The sequence below is a fragment of the Hoplias malabaricus genome, chromosome 12 (genome assembly GCF_029633855.1).
Source record: "Hoplias malabaricus isolate fHopMal1 chromosome 12, fHopMal1.hap1, whole genome shotgun sequence".
Classification (NCBI taxonomy): Eukaryota; Metazoa; Chordata; class Actinopteri; order Characiformes; family Erythrinidae; genus Hoplias; species Hoplias malabaricus.
The window spans coordinates 33,379,493-33,400,844 of record NC_089811.1 but is presented as its reverse complement, the minus strand read 5'-3'; the positions used below and the strand labels follow the sequence as shown (position 1 = coordinate 33,400,844).

Genomic DNA, 21,352 nt, shown 5'->3' with positions numbered 1-21,352 from the left:
TGAATAACGCGTTTGATCTGTGGTTTATGAGTGAACAGTGGCATCAAAAGGGCAGAGAAAATTTGGGGGAAAATGAATAAAATGATGAAAGCTGATACATAATTACAGGCTGCACAGTTCACTACGCTAACTACACTGAGACACGATATTATGATGTATTCAGAGAACAAATGGATAGTTTATATGTTCATATTTCACAGAATTAACAGTTCCACTTGATAATGAAGTTGATTAACTTTCAAAAACTGAGTAACTGAGGTGAGAAAGTGTAAATGGCAGGCATATATAATGTCAGCACTGAGAGATCTTTTTAGTGAGATCTGCCACATCCTTGCTGGCTGAATCTGAATTTCGAGGTGAAATGCTAATGTCAGCTGAGAAGGAATTGTCTGAAGTAGCTAAAAAGACTAGTTAATGGTTCTGGATAATGAGGGCACAGATTGGCTGGGGAACGGCAAAATAAAAATCAGTTTATTTGGTGTCTTCGATATGTACAGTACTGGTCGTAAGACTTGTAAATCCAAATTTAACTAGTGGAACTGAATTACATTCATTAACACGGCCACTGTGGTGTGTATGTCCTTAGTAACCAGGGAGACCAAAATGGGTCTGTCATATGAGGGTGTGAGTAAAAAGCACATGGAACTGCCCACAGTCAGAATGCATTAATGGTACCAGTGGGAGTAGGAAATGCCTTAGTCGCCTGGGAGGCAAATATGGTTTTTCTTGGTTAGGGAGTGATTAGTGGTGAAGGCTTTTCTTACGAATAGATTACTTAAGGTGGAGTCTCCAAATTCTGCAGAAGGCTGCATTAATGAAAGTGCTACAAAACGAAACAACTCCAGTTAGAAATGAGTTATAAAACAGTGAATAAAAACTTACAGACGGGTTAAACTTCAGCCACGTTCAAACAAGAGTTGTTTTTCTTCTCAAACATACCGTTCCACCTTAAAAGAATGTCCCTTATATGTTTTAGAAAAAACACACAAACAAACAAACAAAAACACCATGTTAATAAAGTTAAAAACTTTATTAAAAATAAAACCCAGTTTCCTTCATTGACAAACACATCCTTGACCCATAAGTGTTTATTTATCCTCATCGTGGTGCTCCTCAGCACACTTTTAGCTACTTCCTGCCTCAGCCCACATGATCCAGATCATCCTTTGATTATAAAGACATTGGTGAGGTGGATCATGTGTGCTGAGGAAGGAAGGAAAAGCTGAAACTGTTCAGAGCTGTGGGTTCCCAGGAGAACGATTAAGAAATAATGCAAAAAGAATAAGAATACCTGCAGATATTAGTAATAAATAAATTACTTAATTTTTATTTTACTTATTTATATCAAATAAAACATTGTATTATTGATTCAGTCACATTATAATCCTTCTGTTATGCTGATGTCAGCATCCCTGCAACAGCTCTGACTCTGGAGGTTCTCTGTTTTATTTCTGACCAAAAAAACATCTACCTTTGCGTCCCTACTCTTAGATTTTTGTACCTCACTTCAGGGTGTTTTTAGAAAAGAACATTTACATTTATTTAAATCATTATTTTGCTTCATTCAGTGTTCACTACAAGGTTTTTGCTGTAACATAATAAAACATTTATAGGAAAAAATTCAAACAATACCAAAAACAACTGCCTGCACACTCTGGAATATGTCCAAACCCTTTATTTTGGGTCTGAATTTCCCAAATTAAAAAATAAATTAACTCAAATAGTAAGGAACAGAATGGAGATGAAAACCCGTTTCTTTAACACATATATGGTTCTGTTCTAAAATTCTGATCCATGACTAAATCACACTAGGAAACAGAAATGATTTTTCAATCATCTACAAAAAGTATTGCTATTACTTTTCCATCCATTTTTACTGTAATTTACATCAACGAAGAACTTCTCTCTCATGCACACACATGCAAACAAAAATAAAACAGAGTTACTGAGTTAGGGTGGTGCTATCCATGGTCCTGATGCCCTCACCTCAAATGGTTTCCAAATAATAAATCAAACATAAAATACACTACACACACATAACAGTATTTTCTCATTGACTCTAGAATCAAGAAGCTTCATAAGCAGAGACATTTCCTGGAGTGAAACTGAAAACCACTAATAGAGCACTTGGCAGCAAATCCCCGAAACACTCACTGCATTCGATAATGGATCTAACCGCCTGAATATTTGTTTGTCTGCCCCAGACAGAGATTTTATGATGGAACGGAACAGAATAAAATACAGTACTGTAGAATGGAATGAACTGTGGAAAAACAGAAGCTCACTTTATCATACTCCTTTATTTTGTATTTGGTTTTTCTACCTGAAGTTAACTTGTAACGTTTGTAAATTTTCAAAATTATTCTCTTTTACGTGACCTGTTCCAACCAAAGTTCATTTCTTAGCATTGGTGATCTCAGATTTAATAAGAAAATGTTTACATTTCACCATATGTTTTCATTACACCTTTCTTCCACCTTAAATGATGCAGGAGTTGAATGAATATGCAAATGCATTCTGCTTTGTAAATCCTGGCTGACACATTAGGACATGAATTGTCTGAACTGCTTTTTGTCCAAATGTACGTAGATGATACACACATTAAGTCCATTTACAGAATGAACAGTGGTGATTATCTCTTAACAATGGTATATGTCAAGGTCTGAGAAATATTACAGATTATGAAAACAGTGGTTCTTACAATATGGATGTGTGAGACTAGGACTAGGCATGCATGAAGACAACCCACAAACCAGTGACATGATACTACCTCACTGATGTATTATAGCAACAAAGGCTATGCATCTAGTGCAAATGCAGATAGGATATTCTGGCACAAGTTTTTACTCACAGAAAAATATGTAATGACAAACATACTGCTGTCAAAAAAAAAACTTTTGTGGACGTGCACATGTGATCACCTGAAGAAGTGACAACTTCATGATGCACTGTGGGAAAAAGACATGCCAGTGGACGGAGTGTGAGTCTCTGGGTAGTGCTCTGCTGGGCATTCATGTAGGAGTCATGTTTCATGTAATCCCAGCCTCTGTCAATACATCAGTGTATACACACTTCAATGTATCATTATATACTGGCATTATCTACTGGTCTGACGTGAAATACCGCCTCCACATGTAAAGCCAAGATAGCAGACTTGTGATTGGTTCTTACGTCAGTCAAGTTTCTTTTCCTGCAGGAGTAGGCTGTTTTGGACCACAAGAATTAGGGAAAGGTATCAGACTCTCCGTAGAGGATGTTTCCTCTGTTCTAGTGACATCACAAAATAAATGAACTCAAATTGGAGTCTCAATGTTCATGCACTGGCAAGTTTTTATTTTAAAACCATGAAGGAAAAAAGTAGATTTTGCATGATATGAACCTTTTTTAACATTAGAATCCCCAAAAATCATAACACAAGCCCAAAAGTCCTCGTTGAATAAGAAATTGTTCAATTTAAACAAACATTACTAAAATAAGAAACTACAGACAATGGGAAAAGTTACCCATTGCACTGAAAGCCAAAAGCTATAAAAATGGAGAATTAAGAAACTTGTAAATGTCCATTTCTCTTTTTAAGCCCAGCCTTATCCTCATAATGAGGCTAAAGTCAGTATCTTATTCAAATAGACTATTCTGCTCCACCTTAAAATAAGTGACTTTACAGAGCTCATGCAAGCTTCTTATTCAAATGTTCCATTCTACATTAAATCGATGACTTAAGGAGTCTAAAGTTGGCTTCTTATTCAAATGTTCCATTCCACCTTAGATTCACGTAAAGAAGCTTATCTTAAGTTTATGCAGCTTACAGCATTTAGGCTACAAACTCACAAAAACCCATCATTAATACACTTATAATACAATTTTACACATATATATTTTTCATTCCACATTAAATAGTGCAGCAGTTATATATTGGTGCCAGTATTTTGGGTTTATTATGTAGGAAAAAATGTATTTGAAGCCAAAGTCATTTTAAAAAAGAAGAACAGAAACAAAATGTACTTGTCTTTTGTAACGTACAGCAGCTTACAGCCCAGTCAAAACAGCGCAGGCACCTCAGAGGTATAAAATACTGGATTACGATTGGTTCAAACTCAGGTGTGACTAATGAATTTATCTGCAATGAAAAATAATTAATCATCCAACTTAAAAACTCCTTCATGACAACCAGCAGATTTCACTTATTCAACTTAAATAAATCATTCAATCAACCAATCTGAGGCAAGATGAGCTAGAACTATGTTTTATATAAATTCCAACAAACGTCTGATCTATTTTATTGCAATGAATCAATATAAATATAACATTAACCTCCAAAATGAGTTTACCGTTCACAAACAAATGTGTGGACGGGGTCTGAAACAAAAGCCATGAAATTTAGCCTAGTTAAAGGAGTCACTCACTCCTTCACCCATTCATTTTCTCACCTAGCCCTTTACATGCATACAGCTATGTTCTTACGCAGTCTTAGAAGACGAATGAACCATGTCCATGCTTTTAGAGGAGACATACCCAGAATCTCACCATAACAAAAATGTTGGGCCATTGATTTGAGATCAAACACCTGTTAGTGTCAACAACAAGCATTTATTTAAATAAGTGACACTCATCTTTACTCTATCGCTGTCAGCATTGCAGGAAAGACTCTATAAGATACTTCAGAGCCTTGTAAATGCACCTGTTGTAATGTTAATTTGTAAACTCTTAATATTTTATCAAACAAATATGAAGTACTAGTGCATATTCATACTCTTAATAGGCCATACATCCATGCAAAAATACACACACACACACACACACACACACACACACTATTCAAAATCTCCCTAGCCACCATTTCTGCAACTACAGTAGTAATAATAATAATAATAAATATGATAGATTTATTATTATTTTTACTGAAATAAATGACATGCCTGTTAAAAATATAATAATATAAGCTCATCCTGAAACCTGTTGCAAATACTGATGGAACCAGAGATAAGCTGTCACCATTTCTCAGTCTGATAATTATATGCATACAAGACAAATGACTGGGCTGTTTAATTAAACATATTAGACGTGTATTAGCTCAGGTTAAGTCCTTGCAGGGCTGCACCCAATATGATGAAACCACCCCATTCTCTGCTTACATCACCCAGCATCTCTTCATGGATAATAAGAGAATCAATCACTGGAAAAGGGAATAACCTGTAGGGCATGAGCTGTTTTACGGTCTGCCAGCAGGTCTATGTCCAGATTTATTTCAAATAAAAAACAGATCGAACATTGATAAATGACTGAAAAATAGCAAAGGAATACAAGTAATCAGAAGACTACACAAGCTCTTCAGCCAGGTTCACAGATTCAGTCCAATATTCATAAAGAGACAAGCAGACAAACAAAGATAATTCAGAATAGAGGACATAACCAACTCAATCTAACACTAATCTTAAAAATAACTGACATGGTTTATGGGAAATAGAATAACTAATATAAAACCTAAGCTCATTTTATTAAATACAGTTCTGCAATCCACCTATGTGACCTGTTTAAGCTCACATATATACCTTATAATCACTATTTACCCCATTCCTATAACAGTAAATATCATTTTTCTATCCATAAGAATGTAAAGTACTTTGAGTGGCATTTGAATCAATATAATTAATCATAATTAATTCTAAATTAAGGCAGGTGGCTAATTAATGCACTTTTCTGCTTTTATTCTTTGTATGAATTGTTTTATTTCCTGGCACTAAGAAATATTGCTTTATATGTATAACACACGAGACAAATCAATCTCTAGCTCTGCTCCTCACATGATCTGATCATTAGTTAATCTACGTTCAGTTATTCTGTCTCAATATCAATGACTTCTCAACAAACTATCCGACATTTTTAAAGTTTTCCCCTCTCTCTCTGTTTAATTTTCTGATTTTTGGACCCACCCGCCCCTATTATAGACACTCACCAGCCTCATCCTCTGGCAGGGCAAGTAGTGTAGGGTCAGTTCACGCCTTTAAAGTCGCACTTTATCCTCAACATCCAAAGCACCCAAGAAGAAAGCAGGAAAAACACGGACAGAACTGGTCCTGTTTCAAAAATCAGTAAATTCCAGAGTGTTTTGAGCACACGCTCTTGTACACACACATACACTCACACACTCACTCACACACACACACACGAGAGAGAGAGAGAGAGAGAGAGAGAGAGAGGGCTGTCCCTGTGCGCTGTGTTCACCCACCGAGCAGATTCACGAGATTCCCGTCCTTCATTGGCACAACCGACCGAGATGATACGTCACAGTAGGCGCGAGTCCCATGCACGTGCACTCGAGTGGAGTCTGAGTACCTGCACACGAGTAGCTTTAACTATAGACGTGGTACTTCAGTGTTGTTACCGTACAGTGTGAGTTCACATGAATACAGTGTGTGTACATAGATAGCAGTGGAGTATATGGGAGTGTTGTTAGTGTATTAGAGAAGTTATTAATGTGCTGAATGTATGAGTGAAGAGTGAGAATAAATATTGAGCACACTTTGAGTATAAATGAGTACGGTTTTAGTATTAAAATATATATATATAATTATATATGCATGAATACAGTTTGAGCCCATAGTGTTTTAGGAGTATTTGAGAATGCATAAGTGTATATGAATATATATATGATAATAGTGTGGGCACATATAGGTGTATTTGAGTACCATGGAGTGAGTATTGTTTATGAGTACATTTTTACTAGAGATGGGTGGAGTACAGCTTCAAAATTACAGCTATAATATCATTGTGTGATGCTTGTGATGCTAAAGTAATCCCTGAAAGAAATTTGCATGTTACATCAGTACATCACAGTATGATTTTAGAAAAACGTGAGCGCTAACCCAGCAGTCATAGACTTTCATTGCAAACTGCAGTAAAGAAGATAAAAAAGTTTAATATTAATTCATTCATTGTCTATAGTTAAGGGTCGTGGTGGGTCCGGAGCCTATCCTTAATCACTGGACGCAAGGCAGGAACACACCCTGGAGGGGCTGCCAGTCCTTCACAAGGCGACACACACTCACACTCACACCTATGGACACTTTTGAGACTTTAATCCACCTAGCCATGTGTTTTTCGATCATGGGAGGAATCCGAACCAGAAGGAAACCCACGTGGACACCGGGAGAACCAGAGTGGGACTTGAACCCACAAACCCAGGTCCCTGGAATTGTGTGACTGTCACTGTGCCACCCATAAAATTTAATATGGTATTTTAATATCATCTGTATAAATTTTTAAATATACATATACATTTTATTTATTTATTTGTAAAAGATAATTATAATTCAATATTCAAACCTTCTCCCAATCTTTGGTCATTTTATGGTAATTGTTGTATTGTAAAATGTACTAAAATTATTATCATTTTATTAAAATTCTTTTAATAAGCCTAAAACTTCAGCAGTTTAAATGGCCAGTCAGAATAATTTATTCTTCTAAATTCTTCTTCTTCTTCATAAAAGGGTGGCACGGCTGCATAGCAGGCAGTGTCGCAGTCATACAGCTCCAAAGACCTCAAGTCCCGCTCTTGGTGACTGTCTGTGAAGAGTTTGGTGTGTTCTCCCCGTGTCCGTGTGGGTTTTCTCCGGATTCCACGGTCCAAAAAACACAGGTGGATTGGTGACCCAAAAGTGTCCGTAGGTGTGAGTGTGCGAGTGAATGTGTGAGTGTGTGTGTTGCCCTGTGAAGGACTGGTGCCCCCTCCAGGGTGTATTCCCGCCTTGTGCCCAGTGATTCCGGGTAGCCTCCAGACCCACCCCAACCCTGAACTGGGTAAGTGGTAACAGACTATGAATGAATGAGTTCCATATAGGAACGTGCTGCAAAAGCATGTGCATTGACTTGTTCTTGTCTTGAGGATACAGTTGTATAGTCGTGAGATTTGGTTCAGACAATTTAATGAAGGTGATTCGTTAGCGATCGTGATCATAGCCTATTAATACTTTTTTTTTCTTTTTTAATAAAGTGGCAATTTGTCATGTTACAGTTACAGTTATAATATTCTGATATTGACTTTATAATCATTTTTAGGACAGAATATTTAAACAAACTACAGAGTTAATATGGGGTTAATATAGAGACCATATATCTCTACCTGCTGTTCAGCAGCTTGTCTGAAGGTATTAATTGCATAGCAGTCACTGTATAGTGAAAACAATGCATATACTGTAATGACTGGACTCTTTATTTTTTTAACAGTAACACTGACGACTCTGTGAGGTAAATGAGTGCTGATGATTGTGGAGTTGTATAGGCTTTTCAAGGTTGTAGAGATTCATTTTGCTTCATAAATCCTTAAACGTTCGTGCCCCGTTGTGACTGAAGTGTTCTAATGACATCTTGTGGCTGAACACAATAATGAATCCATTGCTATCAGGTGTTGATAGGACTTTTAGGACTACAAGTATTACACATTATGTTAAATAAACATGCATTGTAGTGTCGCAGTCACACAGCTCCATGGACCTGGAGGTTGTGGGTTCGATTCCCGCTCCGGGTGACTGTCTGTGAGGAGTGTGGTGTATTCTCCCTGTGTCTGCGTGGGTTTCCTCTGGGTGACTGTCTGTGAGGAGTGTGGTGTGTTCTCCCTGTGTCTGTGTGGGTTTCCTCCGGGTGACTGTCTGTGAGGAGTGTGGTGTGTTCTCCCTGTGTCTGTGTGGGTTTCCTCCGGGTGACTGTCTGTGAGGAGTGTGGTGTGTTCTCCCTGTGCCTGTGTGGGTTTCCTCCGGCTGACTGTCTGTGAGGAGTTTGATGTGTTCTCCCTGTGTCTGTGTGGGTTTCCTCCGGGTACTCCAAATTCCTCCCACAGTCCAAAAAACACACGTTGGTAGGTGGATTGGCGACTCAAAAGCGTCCGTAGGTGTGAGTGTGTGTGTGTGTGTGTTGCCCTGTGAAGGACTGGCGCCCCCTCCAGGGTGTATTCCCACCTTGCGCCCAATGATTCAGATACCCTAAACTGGATAAGCGGTTACAGATAATGAATGAATGAATGAATTTTACAATGCTTGCATCTAGTCACTCAACTGAGAAAAAAAACTGATTCTCTCTCTCTCTCTCTCTCTCTCTCCCTCTCTCTGTGTGTGTGTGTGTGTGGTTGGTTATATGTTGTTTTGTGTAACGTGGTCACTCCTATCCAGGCTGTAGAGTTTATTCAGGTTCAGTGTAAGAAATCAAGTGCCAGCCTACTAGGCTTCATTTACATTATTTACATGAGGCACACCCTAATTGATGGTGATATATCTGAAGTGAGCCAATGATTTCCGAGTTCTAATGGCTGTGCTCGTAGGCGCAGGCTGAGGTCGAGTATTGAGTTTACTGCACCCCCTGCTGACCAGATATTACAGGTAACTAAGCCAAATTTACATTTTAAGATAATAGAAATATGTTTTTTGTAGTGCGATTATTAAATTCTTTGAACATGTCAGTTATCCAGACAGTGAACATATATCAGTCCACTGTCATAAAGAGGCTGGCACACCACTGACTGTAGACCACTGCTGGTCCAATATTAGACCACTCAGATTAGTGTCCTGTACAGGATATAACTCATTTATAATCTCCTCAATCAGATTTTACATTCACAGAGACTTTTATTCTAGAAAACAAACTAATACAAATATTACCAACAGCTATGAGAGACATAATAATGAGTATAAGACTGATATAAATGATTATGCTGAAAATGTTGACCCTGTGCTGGATTTAAATTATTTACTAATCTTATTTAAAAAGAATAACAAAAAAAACCTAATGAAGGAAAAAATGTAAATTGGACTGTGAATGGAAAAGTGCTAAAATGTGGTATTCCCAGTAAACATTTAGCCGTTGATTCAACGTTGAAATAACGTAATGACTGCCGTCTAATCAACGTTCTCTTAAGGTTGAAAATGAAAGTTGAAAAGACGTCCAAACACAGACATTGAAAAGACGACTATTAGACGTATTTTGGACGTCCATTGACGTTATTAATTGGTCCTGAAATAAATTACTTGTATAAAACGCGTTTTGGACGTCCACTGACGTTATCGATTGGTCAACACTTAACTAACTTATTAAGATGGATTTTGGACGTCCATTGACGTTTAAAATATGTCCTTGTAGGACAGACTATTTTAGACCTATTTTGAACGTCCAGGGACGTTCCTTGTTTACTGGGTTTTGTCTAAAATTCTGTTTAATCAGCAGTGGTTCGCCCAGAAAACGCTGTGCAAAACACTAGTGGACCTCTAACTTTTACCTCAGTGGTCCGCCGTCTCCTTGCTATCAGGTTAAAAATATTTAACAATCACGGATTATTTTTAATAGTAGCGTTTCTAAGTTTTAAACGACGAGTATTTCTTTGGCGAGTATTTTCCGTTGAAATGCCTTGCACGTGTCTCTACCAAGGATGCGTACAAAATATGATAGAAAAGCATTAGAAGTTACATAAACACGTGCAATAAACTGCATTCAACGCCTATCCGTTCTTCCTTTGGACATTTCCACTTAAATCCCTGTCCCTTTGGTCCATCAACCAATCCGAACTGCTGAAGAAAGATGTAATGCTGCTAATAGGATTGTGTGGTTGTTGCGTGTCGAAAGGGGGTTAAAGTTGTGGAAATTTGAAATCTAACTCTTTCTAATTCTTTTCCTGGCAGCAGCAGCCGCAGCCCAGGGGCGGGGGGAAGAAAGGGAACGAAAGGAGAGAGAGAGAGCGAGAGAAAGAGAGAGAGGTGAACGGCTGAGTTTGGCTTCTTCAGTCTTGGAAATGGAAACGAAAACAAATGACCGGACTGGGCTCATTGTGAAGGTAGGCCCCACACACTGATCGGAATCACGATTTTGAATGTGTGTCAGTTACTTACACGTGATAAAACTGTGTTACATTATTGCCATTGTTCTGTGGTGTAACAGTCTAAAAAAAATATTCAGAAGCCTGTGATTAACACGTTTGAATGTTAAAACCTCTTTGCAGTTTGACGTTTACCACTGGGAAAGCAGGTGAAATTAAAGAAATGCTGTTGTTTTCAGGAAGGTGATGATGAGAGTAATATTTTACTCTCACCCCAGACGAAAGACCATGGAAAAGGAGGTACTAGCTCCATGACCTCTGCCTCATTCAATTTTATCAACTCCATTATTGGATCTGGGCTTATTGGTAAGACCTGTTGTATCTGCATGTCTCTACTTTACTCCATCCCAAACAGCTCTACAACTTAGAACTTTCCATCCTTTAATCTTTGAGACTTTAACTAACCCTTTTTATTGATACAAATATTAGCCACAACATTAAAACCAGTGAAGTGTGAAGCAAGTGAACAGTCAGATTTTTAAGTTGATGTGTTGGAAGCAGCAATAGGCGAGCATTAAGATCTGAATGACTTTGAGAAGGGCCAATTTGTGATGATTAGTGACTGGGTCTGAGTGTCTTCAAACCACGGGTCTTGTGGAGTGTTCCCGGTATGCAGTGGTTAGTACCTATCAAAAATTATTCAAGAAAAGACCATGCGTTAATGAGAAACAGAGTTATATGAGCCCAAGGCTCACTGATGCAGTGAGTGACAAGCCTAGCCTGTCTGCACTTATCTCATAGAGAACCTAATGTAGCACAAATAGCTGAAATAGTGAATGCTGGCTCTGGTCAGAAAGTCCCAGCTGAACCCTGTCTACTGTTGAAGGTTCCTACATTGGGCATCACAACTGGACAATTTAGCAATGGAAGAAAGCAACCTAATCTGATGCATCGTTTTCTTTTACATCCTGTTGACCACTGGGTGGTGTGTGTCTCTTACCTGGGGAAGAGATGATACCAGGACACAATCTGAGAAGAAGGCTAGGCAGCAGAAGCATTGTGATGCTTTGGACATTGTTCTGCTTGGAAACACTGGGTCCTGGCATTCATGCTGATGTTACATTAACACATACCACCAACCTAATTAATGTCACAGAGCCCTTTGTAGACTCCTATTGGAAATACGTTTTCATATATATTGTTACAACCCCTTTAACAACCCCTATTAAACTTTCTGGTCTAGGGTGTTTAGGCAGTAACACAAACCAAAGACCAAAAAACAGACCCACACACAAGTTATGAGGCATAGATTGTAACTGTATTGCTACAATGGCAGGTTGAAGAAGTCACAAGGTGGCTTCAGATTGAGCTTGAAGCTAAAATAAGCAAACCTTCTAAAGTACTTAGCCCAGTTAACTTACCTAGCCAAAAGAAAAGGAAAGTTAGCGTACAACAAGAGACATTTTTTGTTTACACTTTTCTGTTTAATTCATTGAAATAATAGGGAGTCAGTTAACAACAAGTCTATGCTCAGTGAATTAGTTTGCCCTCTGGTGCAGGATCATATGACTGCTAAAAATGTGACTCAGCACAAGACTATGATAGTTCACAGCTCAGACAGGAATGCACCCATGACTCCAAAGAGAACATTAACTCCTAAAGATTCCAGTTTACTTTGAAAATAGAAAAATATTGGAAGTGTGGTAATATGTGTGTGTGCATGTTCAGGTCTGTGTTCATGTGATAAATTTGTTCACGTTTAAATTGGGCAGTTCTGCTACAATGAACAATGTTTCACATTTTTCTGAACCAGTTGCACTTGTCTTTTACTCTTATGTGAATGAATATTTTTAAATTTATCGCTCACAGTATAAAAGTATAAGAGTAAAAATGTCTTACTTCACTATAGGATTTACATAGAGAGTGTGTTCTTTGATGCATTAACAGCTTTTTCATGTCGCAGAAAGCTTTAGACTTTAGTTTTTAGTGAATATTTGATTACATTCAACCTTGTGGACTCAGGTGCTTATGATGGATGTTCCATTTTGAAAACCTTTGATAATATGTTTGAAAATAATTGTTTATGCCCATGTGTTTCTGCTCCAGAGTGCCACAGCCTAATGATACTGTAGATTACAAGCTATACAACTGAACTCCTGTATCCACAGTGGGTGAAACTTAAAGTAGCTAAACTCATGAATTAGACGGGATATCTACAGACCTTTGGACATATAGTGTAACAGCTTGGGTCTGCCTTAGCATGGCTAGCTCTTATGAATAAAAGAAACATTGTTTTCATTTTCTTCTCTTCGTCCAGGTCTGCCATACTCAATGGCACAGGCTGGTCTTCCTCTGGGGCTGCTGCTGCTGTTCCTGGTTGCTTGCATTACAGGTATTAGATACTGTTTATTTACCTGTCATTTTAGACCCTCAGTAAACACTGTGTGCGCTTAATTCAAGTAATTTCTCATATCACCATTTTTAAAATCATTACCTTTAATATTTTCAGTGGTGTTAGGGTTAAGGTTAACTTTAAAAAAATGAAATGTATTTTGCTGCTTTAGAATATTGTGAACTTCTAATAATAAGTTGACCATGTAAGTACATATCTGTCACTATTTTCATTTTCAGTTTATGATATATTAGTAGGGCGGCATGGTGGCGCAGCAGCTAGTATCGCAGTCACACAGCTCCAGGGACCTGGAGGTTGTGGGTTCGATTCCCGCTCCGGGTGACTGTCTGTGAGGAGTGTGGTGTGTTTTCCCTGTGTCTGCGTGGGTTTCCTCCGGGTGACTGTCTGTGAGGAGTGTGGTGTGTTCTCCCTGTGTCCGCGTGGGTTTCCTCCGGGTGACTGTCTGTGAGGAGAGTGGTGTGTTCTCCCTGTGTCTGCGTGGGTTTCCTCCGGGTGACTGTCTGTGAGGAGTTGGTGTGTTCTCCCTGTGTCCTCGTGGGTTTCCTCTGGGTGACTGTTTGTGAGGAGTGTGGTGTGTTCTCCCTGTGTCCGCGTGGGTTTCCTCCGGGTGACTGTCTGTGAGGAGTGTGGTGTGTTCTCCCTGTGTCCGCGTGGGTTTCCTCCGGGTGACTGTCTGTGAGGAGAGTGGTGTGTTCTCCCTGTGTCTGCGTGGGTTTCCTCCGGGTGACTGTCTGTGAGGAGTTGGTGTGTTCTCCCAGTGTCTGTATGGGTTTCCTCCGGGTGACTGTCTGTGAGGAGTTGGTGTGTTCTCCCCGTGTCCACGTGGGTTTCCTCCGGGTGCTCTGGTTTCCTCCCACAGTCCAAAAACACACGTTGCAGGTGGATTGGTGACTCAAAAGTGTCCGTAGGTGTGAGTGTGTGAGTGAATGTGTGAGTGTGTGTGTTGCCCTGTGAAGGACTGGCGCCCCCTCCAGGGTGTATTCCCGCCTTGTGCCCAATGATTCCAGGTAGGCTCTGGACCCACCGTGACCCTGAATTGGATAACAGATCATGGTTACAGATAATGGATGGATGGATGGATGGATTTATTAGTATTAGTAAATCATATATCAAATTATCACACATTTGTTTAATTTTCTTTTCATATACTGCACCATTTGTAAAATAAATAAATAAATAAATACTGTGTCTGAATTTCATGATGAGCCAGTTGAAAGGTATATATATATATATATATATATATATATACACACACACACACACACGGGGGTTTTGTTATGACAGCGACAATTTGTAGGTTTGTCTATATTTTGTCAGCATAATAATTTATACCCTGTCATCATAGACATGTTAATGGCAGTGTGTCACTCTTCTGCAGACTACTCCATCATCTTGTTGATAAAAGGAGGAAACCTGTCAGAGACACACAGCTATCAGTCTCTAGTGTACAGCACATTCGGCTTTGCTGGATTCCTGATTCTATCAGTCCTGCAGTTCCTTTATCCATTCATTGGTAAATACTGGCCTTTCATTTTCATCTATTTGTGTCGTTGTTGTCTGAATACACTTTGTATTTACATTTTTAGACATTTTTCAAACATTTAAAATAATATGAATGTACCAGTGCCCAATTGTATAATGTCTATATAATGACAAAATAATGACAAACAGAAGAGTAGGTATACACAATTACAAGGTTACAAGGTTTTAATCTGATGGCAACATTTACATAAGAAAATACACTGCAGTATATAGCTTATCCAAATGAGTAGCCATCACTCTGTCTGTGCTGGTCTGTAATGCCTGAGTGAACTATGGGACCTTTTACAAAATGCTAACACTCTTTTCAATATTATATTTCATGTAGCAATGATCAGCTACAACATCATTACTGGAGACACTATGTCCAAGGTGTTTCAGAATATACCTGGAGGTGAGTTGTGTTATTTCTGTGGTCCAAGACCTAATTCAGACCTTATACTGAATGCTACCTGCTGATATATTCATGTTTCTTTGCTGTTGCAGTTGGCCCTGGTCACATCCTGGCTAACAGACATTTTGTCATCCTGCTTTCCACTGTTTTCTTCACTATACCTCTGTCACTTTACAGAGACGTAGCTAAACTGGGGAAGGTATATTTCTAGTCACTTTCAACTCTGTATAAGCATTAATCGTTCTCATTGTCCTTATGATCTGCTGTGTAATGTGTATGTTAACTTTCATATCAAGCTAAGCATTGTTCTGTATTTTCATAAGCACCTTATTATATTACATATAATACAAAAAACCAATAGCAGTTGTGCAGAATAACCTGGATGTCTTTATTGTAGTACACATTAAAGGAACATGAAATGTGTACCAATGTAAAGATATATTTCTTTGTATGTTTTATATTCACATGAAATGTAAATGCATACATTTAAGATAAGGTCAAATTCTCTCTTTTTCAGGTGTCCCTGTTGTCCATGCTACTGACTCTGGCCATTGTCATCATGGTAATTGTGAGGGCTGCAACGCTGGGACACCAGATGTACTAAGATAAATATCACACTGTACACTCATCTGTACCTAGGGCTGGACGATATGGCCAAAATTGATATCACAATATATTTCTTAATCGTGGTGGATATGCTATAATTTCAAAATGAACCTTATAAAATCCACTGAAAAACACTAAAACAAACAAGAAACATGACATCACCATCAATATTAATAATTCATATAATTTAATATTAATTTTAAACTAAAATTTTAAATTGACAACTAATTACTGCACATTGTAATGACCGTTAGTGACAGATACTGTGTATAACATATATTGAAATTATTGAAAATGTTTTTAAAAAACATAAAATTGTTATTGAAACATTTTATATTGTGATATATATTGATATTGAAGTATTGTCCAGCCCTGTACGTACCATTTATAGTTTATCTTACTTCTTCAACCAAAATCTTCATGCTCTGAACTGTGTAAACTGATGGCATTTTCTCCAGTTTTTCTTCATTTTATGAAAAATATCATTACACTAATGCTTAGGGATCTAGATTAATCTGAAACTGTATACTAAACCAATATTAAACATAGCCACCTCATGTAGTGGAACTTCTGCATGGAACATAAACTTCTTTCAAGAATTAGAAAGCATTTACAGGACACCACGGTAATGCTCCAGGTAGTGTCGCTTTCACACAGGTCCAAGGTTCTGCGGTTGTGAGTTCCAGTCCCACTTCAGGTGACTGTGAGTGTTTGGTGTGTTCTTTCAGTGTGTGTGGGTTTCCTCCGGGTACTCCGGTTCCCTCCCATGGTCCAAAAACAAAATTGGCTATGCAAAATTGTCCATAAGTATGACTGAATGTGTGAGTGTGGGGTGCGATGCGCAGGATTGGTGCCCCATCAAGGGTGTGATCCTGCCTTGTGCCCTGTCTTGTGAGGCTCCTGAACCACCGTGCCCTGACATTAACATGCATTTTTAAAGACTCACATTCATAAATTTATACCCAGTATCCCTTCACCATAGCAGTAAAATTAAACTGATTTAAGGTGGGATTTTATGATGCATTGTATTGTTTCCTGAATAATCCGAACTAAATTGACTTGTAAAGGTCTACAGCTGTTTTGTTTACAGTTATATTCCTCTTATTAATAGCCCCCCTTCTGAGGACGCTTGGGTGTTTGCGCGGTGGAATGCAATTCAAGCAGTCGGTGTCATGTCTTTTGGTGAGGTAGCTCTGAAGTCACTTTTCATCTAAAAATAAGCTCAAACCTTTAAGTGGCCTGTTTTTTTTTTACTTTGTATCTAACTGTTTTCTTCACTGTGTGTGCTTTGTGAATCTCATTTGAAATTTCCCTGTGATTTCTAGCTTTTATCTGCCACCACAACAGCTTCATCATCTACAAGTCTCTGCAGGAGCCCACTCTGAAGAACTGGTCACACATCACACACCTGTCAGTGGGCTCAGCAGCCCTCATCAGTGGCTTGTTTGCTGTTGCTGGATATGTTACTTTTACTGGCTACACACAAGGTAAAATCACACAGGGAGGAGATATACACAATCAGAAACTCTGCATTATACGGTCAAAGGTTTTTGGACACATGCTTCTTTAGCATATCTTTTGAATTTAAGGCCATTAATCGCTCATTTCTCACCTTTGGGTTTGCACCAGCTTCTGGTGTCATGCAAAGCCTTTACATATATATATAAATAAACATTTCTGTGAGGCTTAAATAACATTCAGCTCTGAAAGCTTATTTGAGATTGGGTACAGATGCTGGATGATTAGTTTTGAATCAAAAACATCCCTCCAACCCATCCCAGATAAACTGAATTTTGCCCAGTCACTCCAGAGAATGCTGTTCCACTGCTCCAAAGCACTGCAGGAGGGCTTTATTCTTCTCTAGACAATGCTTGACATTGAGGAGGGTGACTTTAAGCTCCCATGATGCTGCTCCAGAGAGGCCCATTCTACTGGTGACACTTTTTCTAGGGAGATGAAAAGGATATTACACAAAACCACAAATCTCTGTTCACAGTGGGTACTTTTTAAAGAAGCTGTATTCACTAATTAGAAGTGGTGCCTACAAACATTTAGACATAGTATTAGATGCAAATGTAATTTCATATTGTAGTATTGTAATTAATCACTCATGACATTTGTTCCCTCATATTAGGTGATATATTTGAAAACTACTGCAAGGGTGATAGCTTGGCCACGTTTGGTCGATTCTGCTTTGGAATCAGTATAATCACCACTTTCCCTTTGGAGTGCTTTGTGACAAGAGAGGTGTGAATATTTCTATTGATTTTACGTTGAGTAGCTTGTAGCTTTAGTTTCCCCTGTTTGTAATAATGCTATTATTAATTTGTGTACGCCTCTCAAAGTGTTACCAATTATATATATTATAAATATACATTCACTGAGCATTATTTGAAACACACATTCATTTTGCATTATTGGAGGAATACAAACACTAATGAGAACCTACATTGTCTATAGACAGATTAGACTTAGCAGTTTAGATAATGTGCAGTATCTGCATTAGTTCCAGAGCATATCTAAAAATGTATCCTCTCATAGGCACTTATTCTGTGGAAAATTCTCATTTTTATTTTAGAGTGCATCACTTTTTGCTCAAGCTACTCGAAGCACAATTGGATTATACCTCATTTAAGGGGTCCATCCTATATTTTGTCTTTCAGGTGGTGTCAAATGTCTTTTTTAATGGACTACTTAGCAACACAGTCCACGTCATAGTTACCTTGGTGATAATATCAGCAATTACTGCCATTTCCCTTACTTATGACTGTCTGGGAGTTGTGCTGGAGCTGAATGTAAGTGTACATTGTACAATACATGAAAGTGGGTTTAGTATTTTGGTTCATTTTAAATTCAGTTTAACATATTAAAATTACTACTTTGTGCTAATCAAACCTGAAATCTTATGTATTTTTATGGGTTGTTTAACACTGCAGAAAAAAGTGGCCCAAATCCTTTTTTTTGTTGTTGTTTGGCTGTTCACATAAAAAAAAAATCATATTCACACAGATATACCAAAAAAATAAAAAGATTAAGTACAAAGTTTATTTGACTTGGTCCATATTTGTCTGCTGTATGAACTTAAGCATGGTGGGTTTTCCATGATTTTATTCATTTCAATCAATTTAATTTTTAATTTTTTGTTATTTACTATAAAATAATGTCACTGTTTTTTTTAACTGTCTCAAAAACATTAAAACCTGATGGGGAAGGGGAATACAATGTTTTTAATTCACGATAATGAATATGAGATAATATTAACAGTTTGTATATTTATATTTTTGTAGGAGTATAATAAAGACTGTAATTAATTGATAATATATTTATATATATTTATAATTTTAAAACTGGTCACATGGCACAAAGTGAAGCCCCTGTTATTTATTTGCTTAGAGCTTCACTAGCTGTTCTGTTATTTGCCATTCCTTAAACAGCATGTATGTGTTTTTCAGGGTGTCCTGAGCGCCACACCTCTTATCTTCATCATTCCCTCTGCCTGTTTCCTGAAACTCTCCAGCGGTCGCTGGTTTCACAGAAAGAAGCTTATCCCAAGTCTGATTATGGTTGCCGGGGTTTTTGTGATGATCATTGGTTTGGTAATGACAGGACTATTTCCTCAGGACTGCTCACACGGAGTAGAAATGTTCTATTGCACAAACAAGAACACTTCGGTTTCCACCACAACCCCAGCCCCTTCCATAATACAGATCACAAACGTCACTCAAAACACAAGCCTGGCTGAAGTGTAAACAGGGCTTGGAGGTGCCCTTTTGAACATTTTAATATCCTTTCGGTTAAAATAGTCAAACGACTGTTCACTCCTATGCAAAATATATGGACACCCAATATGTGTAACAAAGTGTAATAAGTGAAATAAAGTTAACATGTACTCTGAATGGAAATTAAATATTCAGGGCACCAATTCTGTTTACCTGCTGAGTTAAAAATGTTGGAAAGAATAATATAAAAATAATACATGAACCTTTTCACAGGCCCATTTTCTAATATGTGTTTTTACGCAAATAAAAGTGATTGGGCATTAAAATATGTTGTTGATGTGTTGCCTGTAGAAGATGTGCACTTAGATTCATTTGGAAAATCAACATCACGTGATTTTTGTCAGGGATGCTCAAACTTGAGCACGTGACTGGGCCCAGATGCAGCATTTCTGCCACAAGGTGTCGCCAAACAAGTGAGTACATTGAGTATTTCTTTGCTTGTGTGGTGTAATATTGACCCCAAATCTCTGTCCACTCCATCCTTCTAGTAAAAGGCATCACTGTCAGTGAGGTTAACAGAAATAAGATAACAAGACCAAAATCATCATATAGCTCCCTGTATTTGTTCAAGCCAACACCTGAAAACAGTGATGGTCATATCAGGTCTCGTGCAGGAAATGTGTTTCTGAGTTTTTGGGAAGCACAATATCCAAACCTTTACCTGTGTTATTACTGCGTTCAAATAATGAACCAGCTATCGATTCGTATTAAGTGTAATATCTAATCATTACGTGAATGGGCATGACCCCCAGTAATTCCTCTCCTGTGACCTTTTCTCTTCTTTTGTCAGCAAAGATTGACCACAAACACAATCTCATCATTCCACCCTTACCCCTGGCCATAATCAACTGGAATGGACCTATGATCATGGAGACCACTGTAATCCAGTGAGTCTGGCATCCCGGAAGCAGCCCTGATCTCATGGATTAGTGGCAAGAGAAAGCATTGCCCAAGGCTGCGAGTGAGAGAATGGCATTCATGATGGTCCAGGTTCAGGAAAGCAAACCAACAATGTTGTACACAACTGGTGTTTTACATGATGAATTAATATTTGCATAGTACTGCCTTGCATTACTTCAGAGGGTAATTACTAGGCTCCTACGTGTTTTTAATATTATCATTATTATTATCATTAATAGAATATCTTAAACCAGTGTATATGGCTTAGACAGCACCATGTGCCAGAGAGCTTTGTATTGTGTTGAACACGGGATGATTTTAGTGGTTTCAGTGGTGATAAGGTTTTGTTTATTATAGATTTACTGACACACTACTGGAAACAGCAACAACTAAAATGCAGGATTTTTCAGTCTATTATCTTGCCATAAATTAGGCCTTATATTAATCCCTTGGGGGCTGGATGATAGATTGAAAAATCTCACAATAGGTTTGTTCCATTTCTACAACACCTACATTAATTAAATTTCTTAGTTTGTAAATCTATACTGAATGTTATCACAGAAGGGTTTTCTCATACATTATTTAATGACTAGATCTTTGCTTTTTAAATTATCTGTGCATATTTAATCAGTTAATAACTTACATAACATAAATGCCCAATATAAAAAACATTCGAATACAGTCATGATTCGTTAATAAGCACTGGGGTAAATATTGTTTTAGTAAATGTCCTATTTCACCTGTACCGTCTCGCCCTAAGTGCATGAGAGGCAAAAGCAGAGACTCCAGTGCTCGCTCTGAGACAGTGGGGCTGATGATGGGGACAGAGCACACTGGCAGTGTTTATCAATAGCTGCCCGGTCCCTTCAGGCTCAGCACGTTTTCGTGTGATGAAAATAACTGCTTACGTTTACTCTACAGCATCA

At 38.1% G+C, this 21,352-nt stretch overlaps 2 protein-coding genes across 2 annotated transcripts in view; one reads left to right on the top strand and one right to left on the bottom strand.

Annotated features, from left to right (window-relative positions):
- scn1laa (sodium channel, voltage-gated, type I-like, alpha) overlaps nucleotides 1-6,074 on the bottom strand; it is a 43,935-nt gene extending 37,861 nt beyond the window's left edge. The window contains exons 1-2 of the mRNA XM_066686390.1: nucleotides 5,954-6,074; nucleotides 883-962 (exon numbers count right to left, since the gene is read on the bottom strand). The gene's annotated coding sequence lies outside the window, so the exon portion shown is untranslated. The remainder of the gene's footprint in view (nucleotides 1-882; nucleotides 963-5,953) is intronic.
- A 261-nt stretch (nucleotides 6,075-6,335) lies between these two features.
- slc38a11 (solute carrier family 38 member 11) lies at nucleotides 6,336-19,731 on the top strand. The gene is made up of 14 exons (XM_066641211.1): nucleotides 6,336-6,390; nucleotides 9,162-9,368; nucleotides 10,662-10,813; nucleotides 11,035-11,161; nucleotides 13,113-13,187; nucleotides 14,587-14,721; nucleotides 15,076-15,141; nucleotides 15,234-15,340; nucleotides 15,659-15,738; nucleotides 16,859-16,929; nucleotides 17,073-17,234; nucleotides 17,882-17,994; nucleotides 18,411-18,542; nucleotides 19,200-19,731. Exons 3-14 carry the CDS (start codon nucleotides 10,772-10,774, stop codon nucleotides 19,494-19,496), a joined length of 1,407 nt encoding a protein of 468 aa, XP_066497308.1. The 5' UTR covers nucleotides 6,336-6,390; nucleotides 9,162-9,368; nucleotides 10,662-10,771; the 3' UTR covers nucleotides 19,497-19,731.
- The last annotated feature ends 1,621 nt before the right edge of the window (nucleotides 19,732-21,352 follow it).

Excerpts from the sequence above, each read along its gene's own strand:
- slc38a11 (XM_066641211.1), top strand. The coding sequence starts at position 10,772 with ATGGAAACGAAAACAAATGACCGGACTGGGCTCATTGTGAAG. Across the intron at positions 13,188-14,586 it reads CCTGGTTGCTTGCATTACAG|ACTACTCCATCATCTTGTTG; the intron begins GTATTAGATACT and ends ACTCTTCTGCAG. Across the intron at positions 14,722-15,075 it reads GTTCCTTTATCCATTCATTG|CAATGATCAGCTACAACATC; the intron begins GTAAATACTGGC and ends TATTTCATGTAG.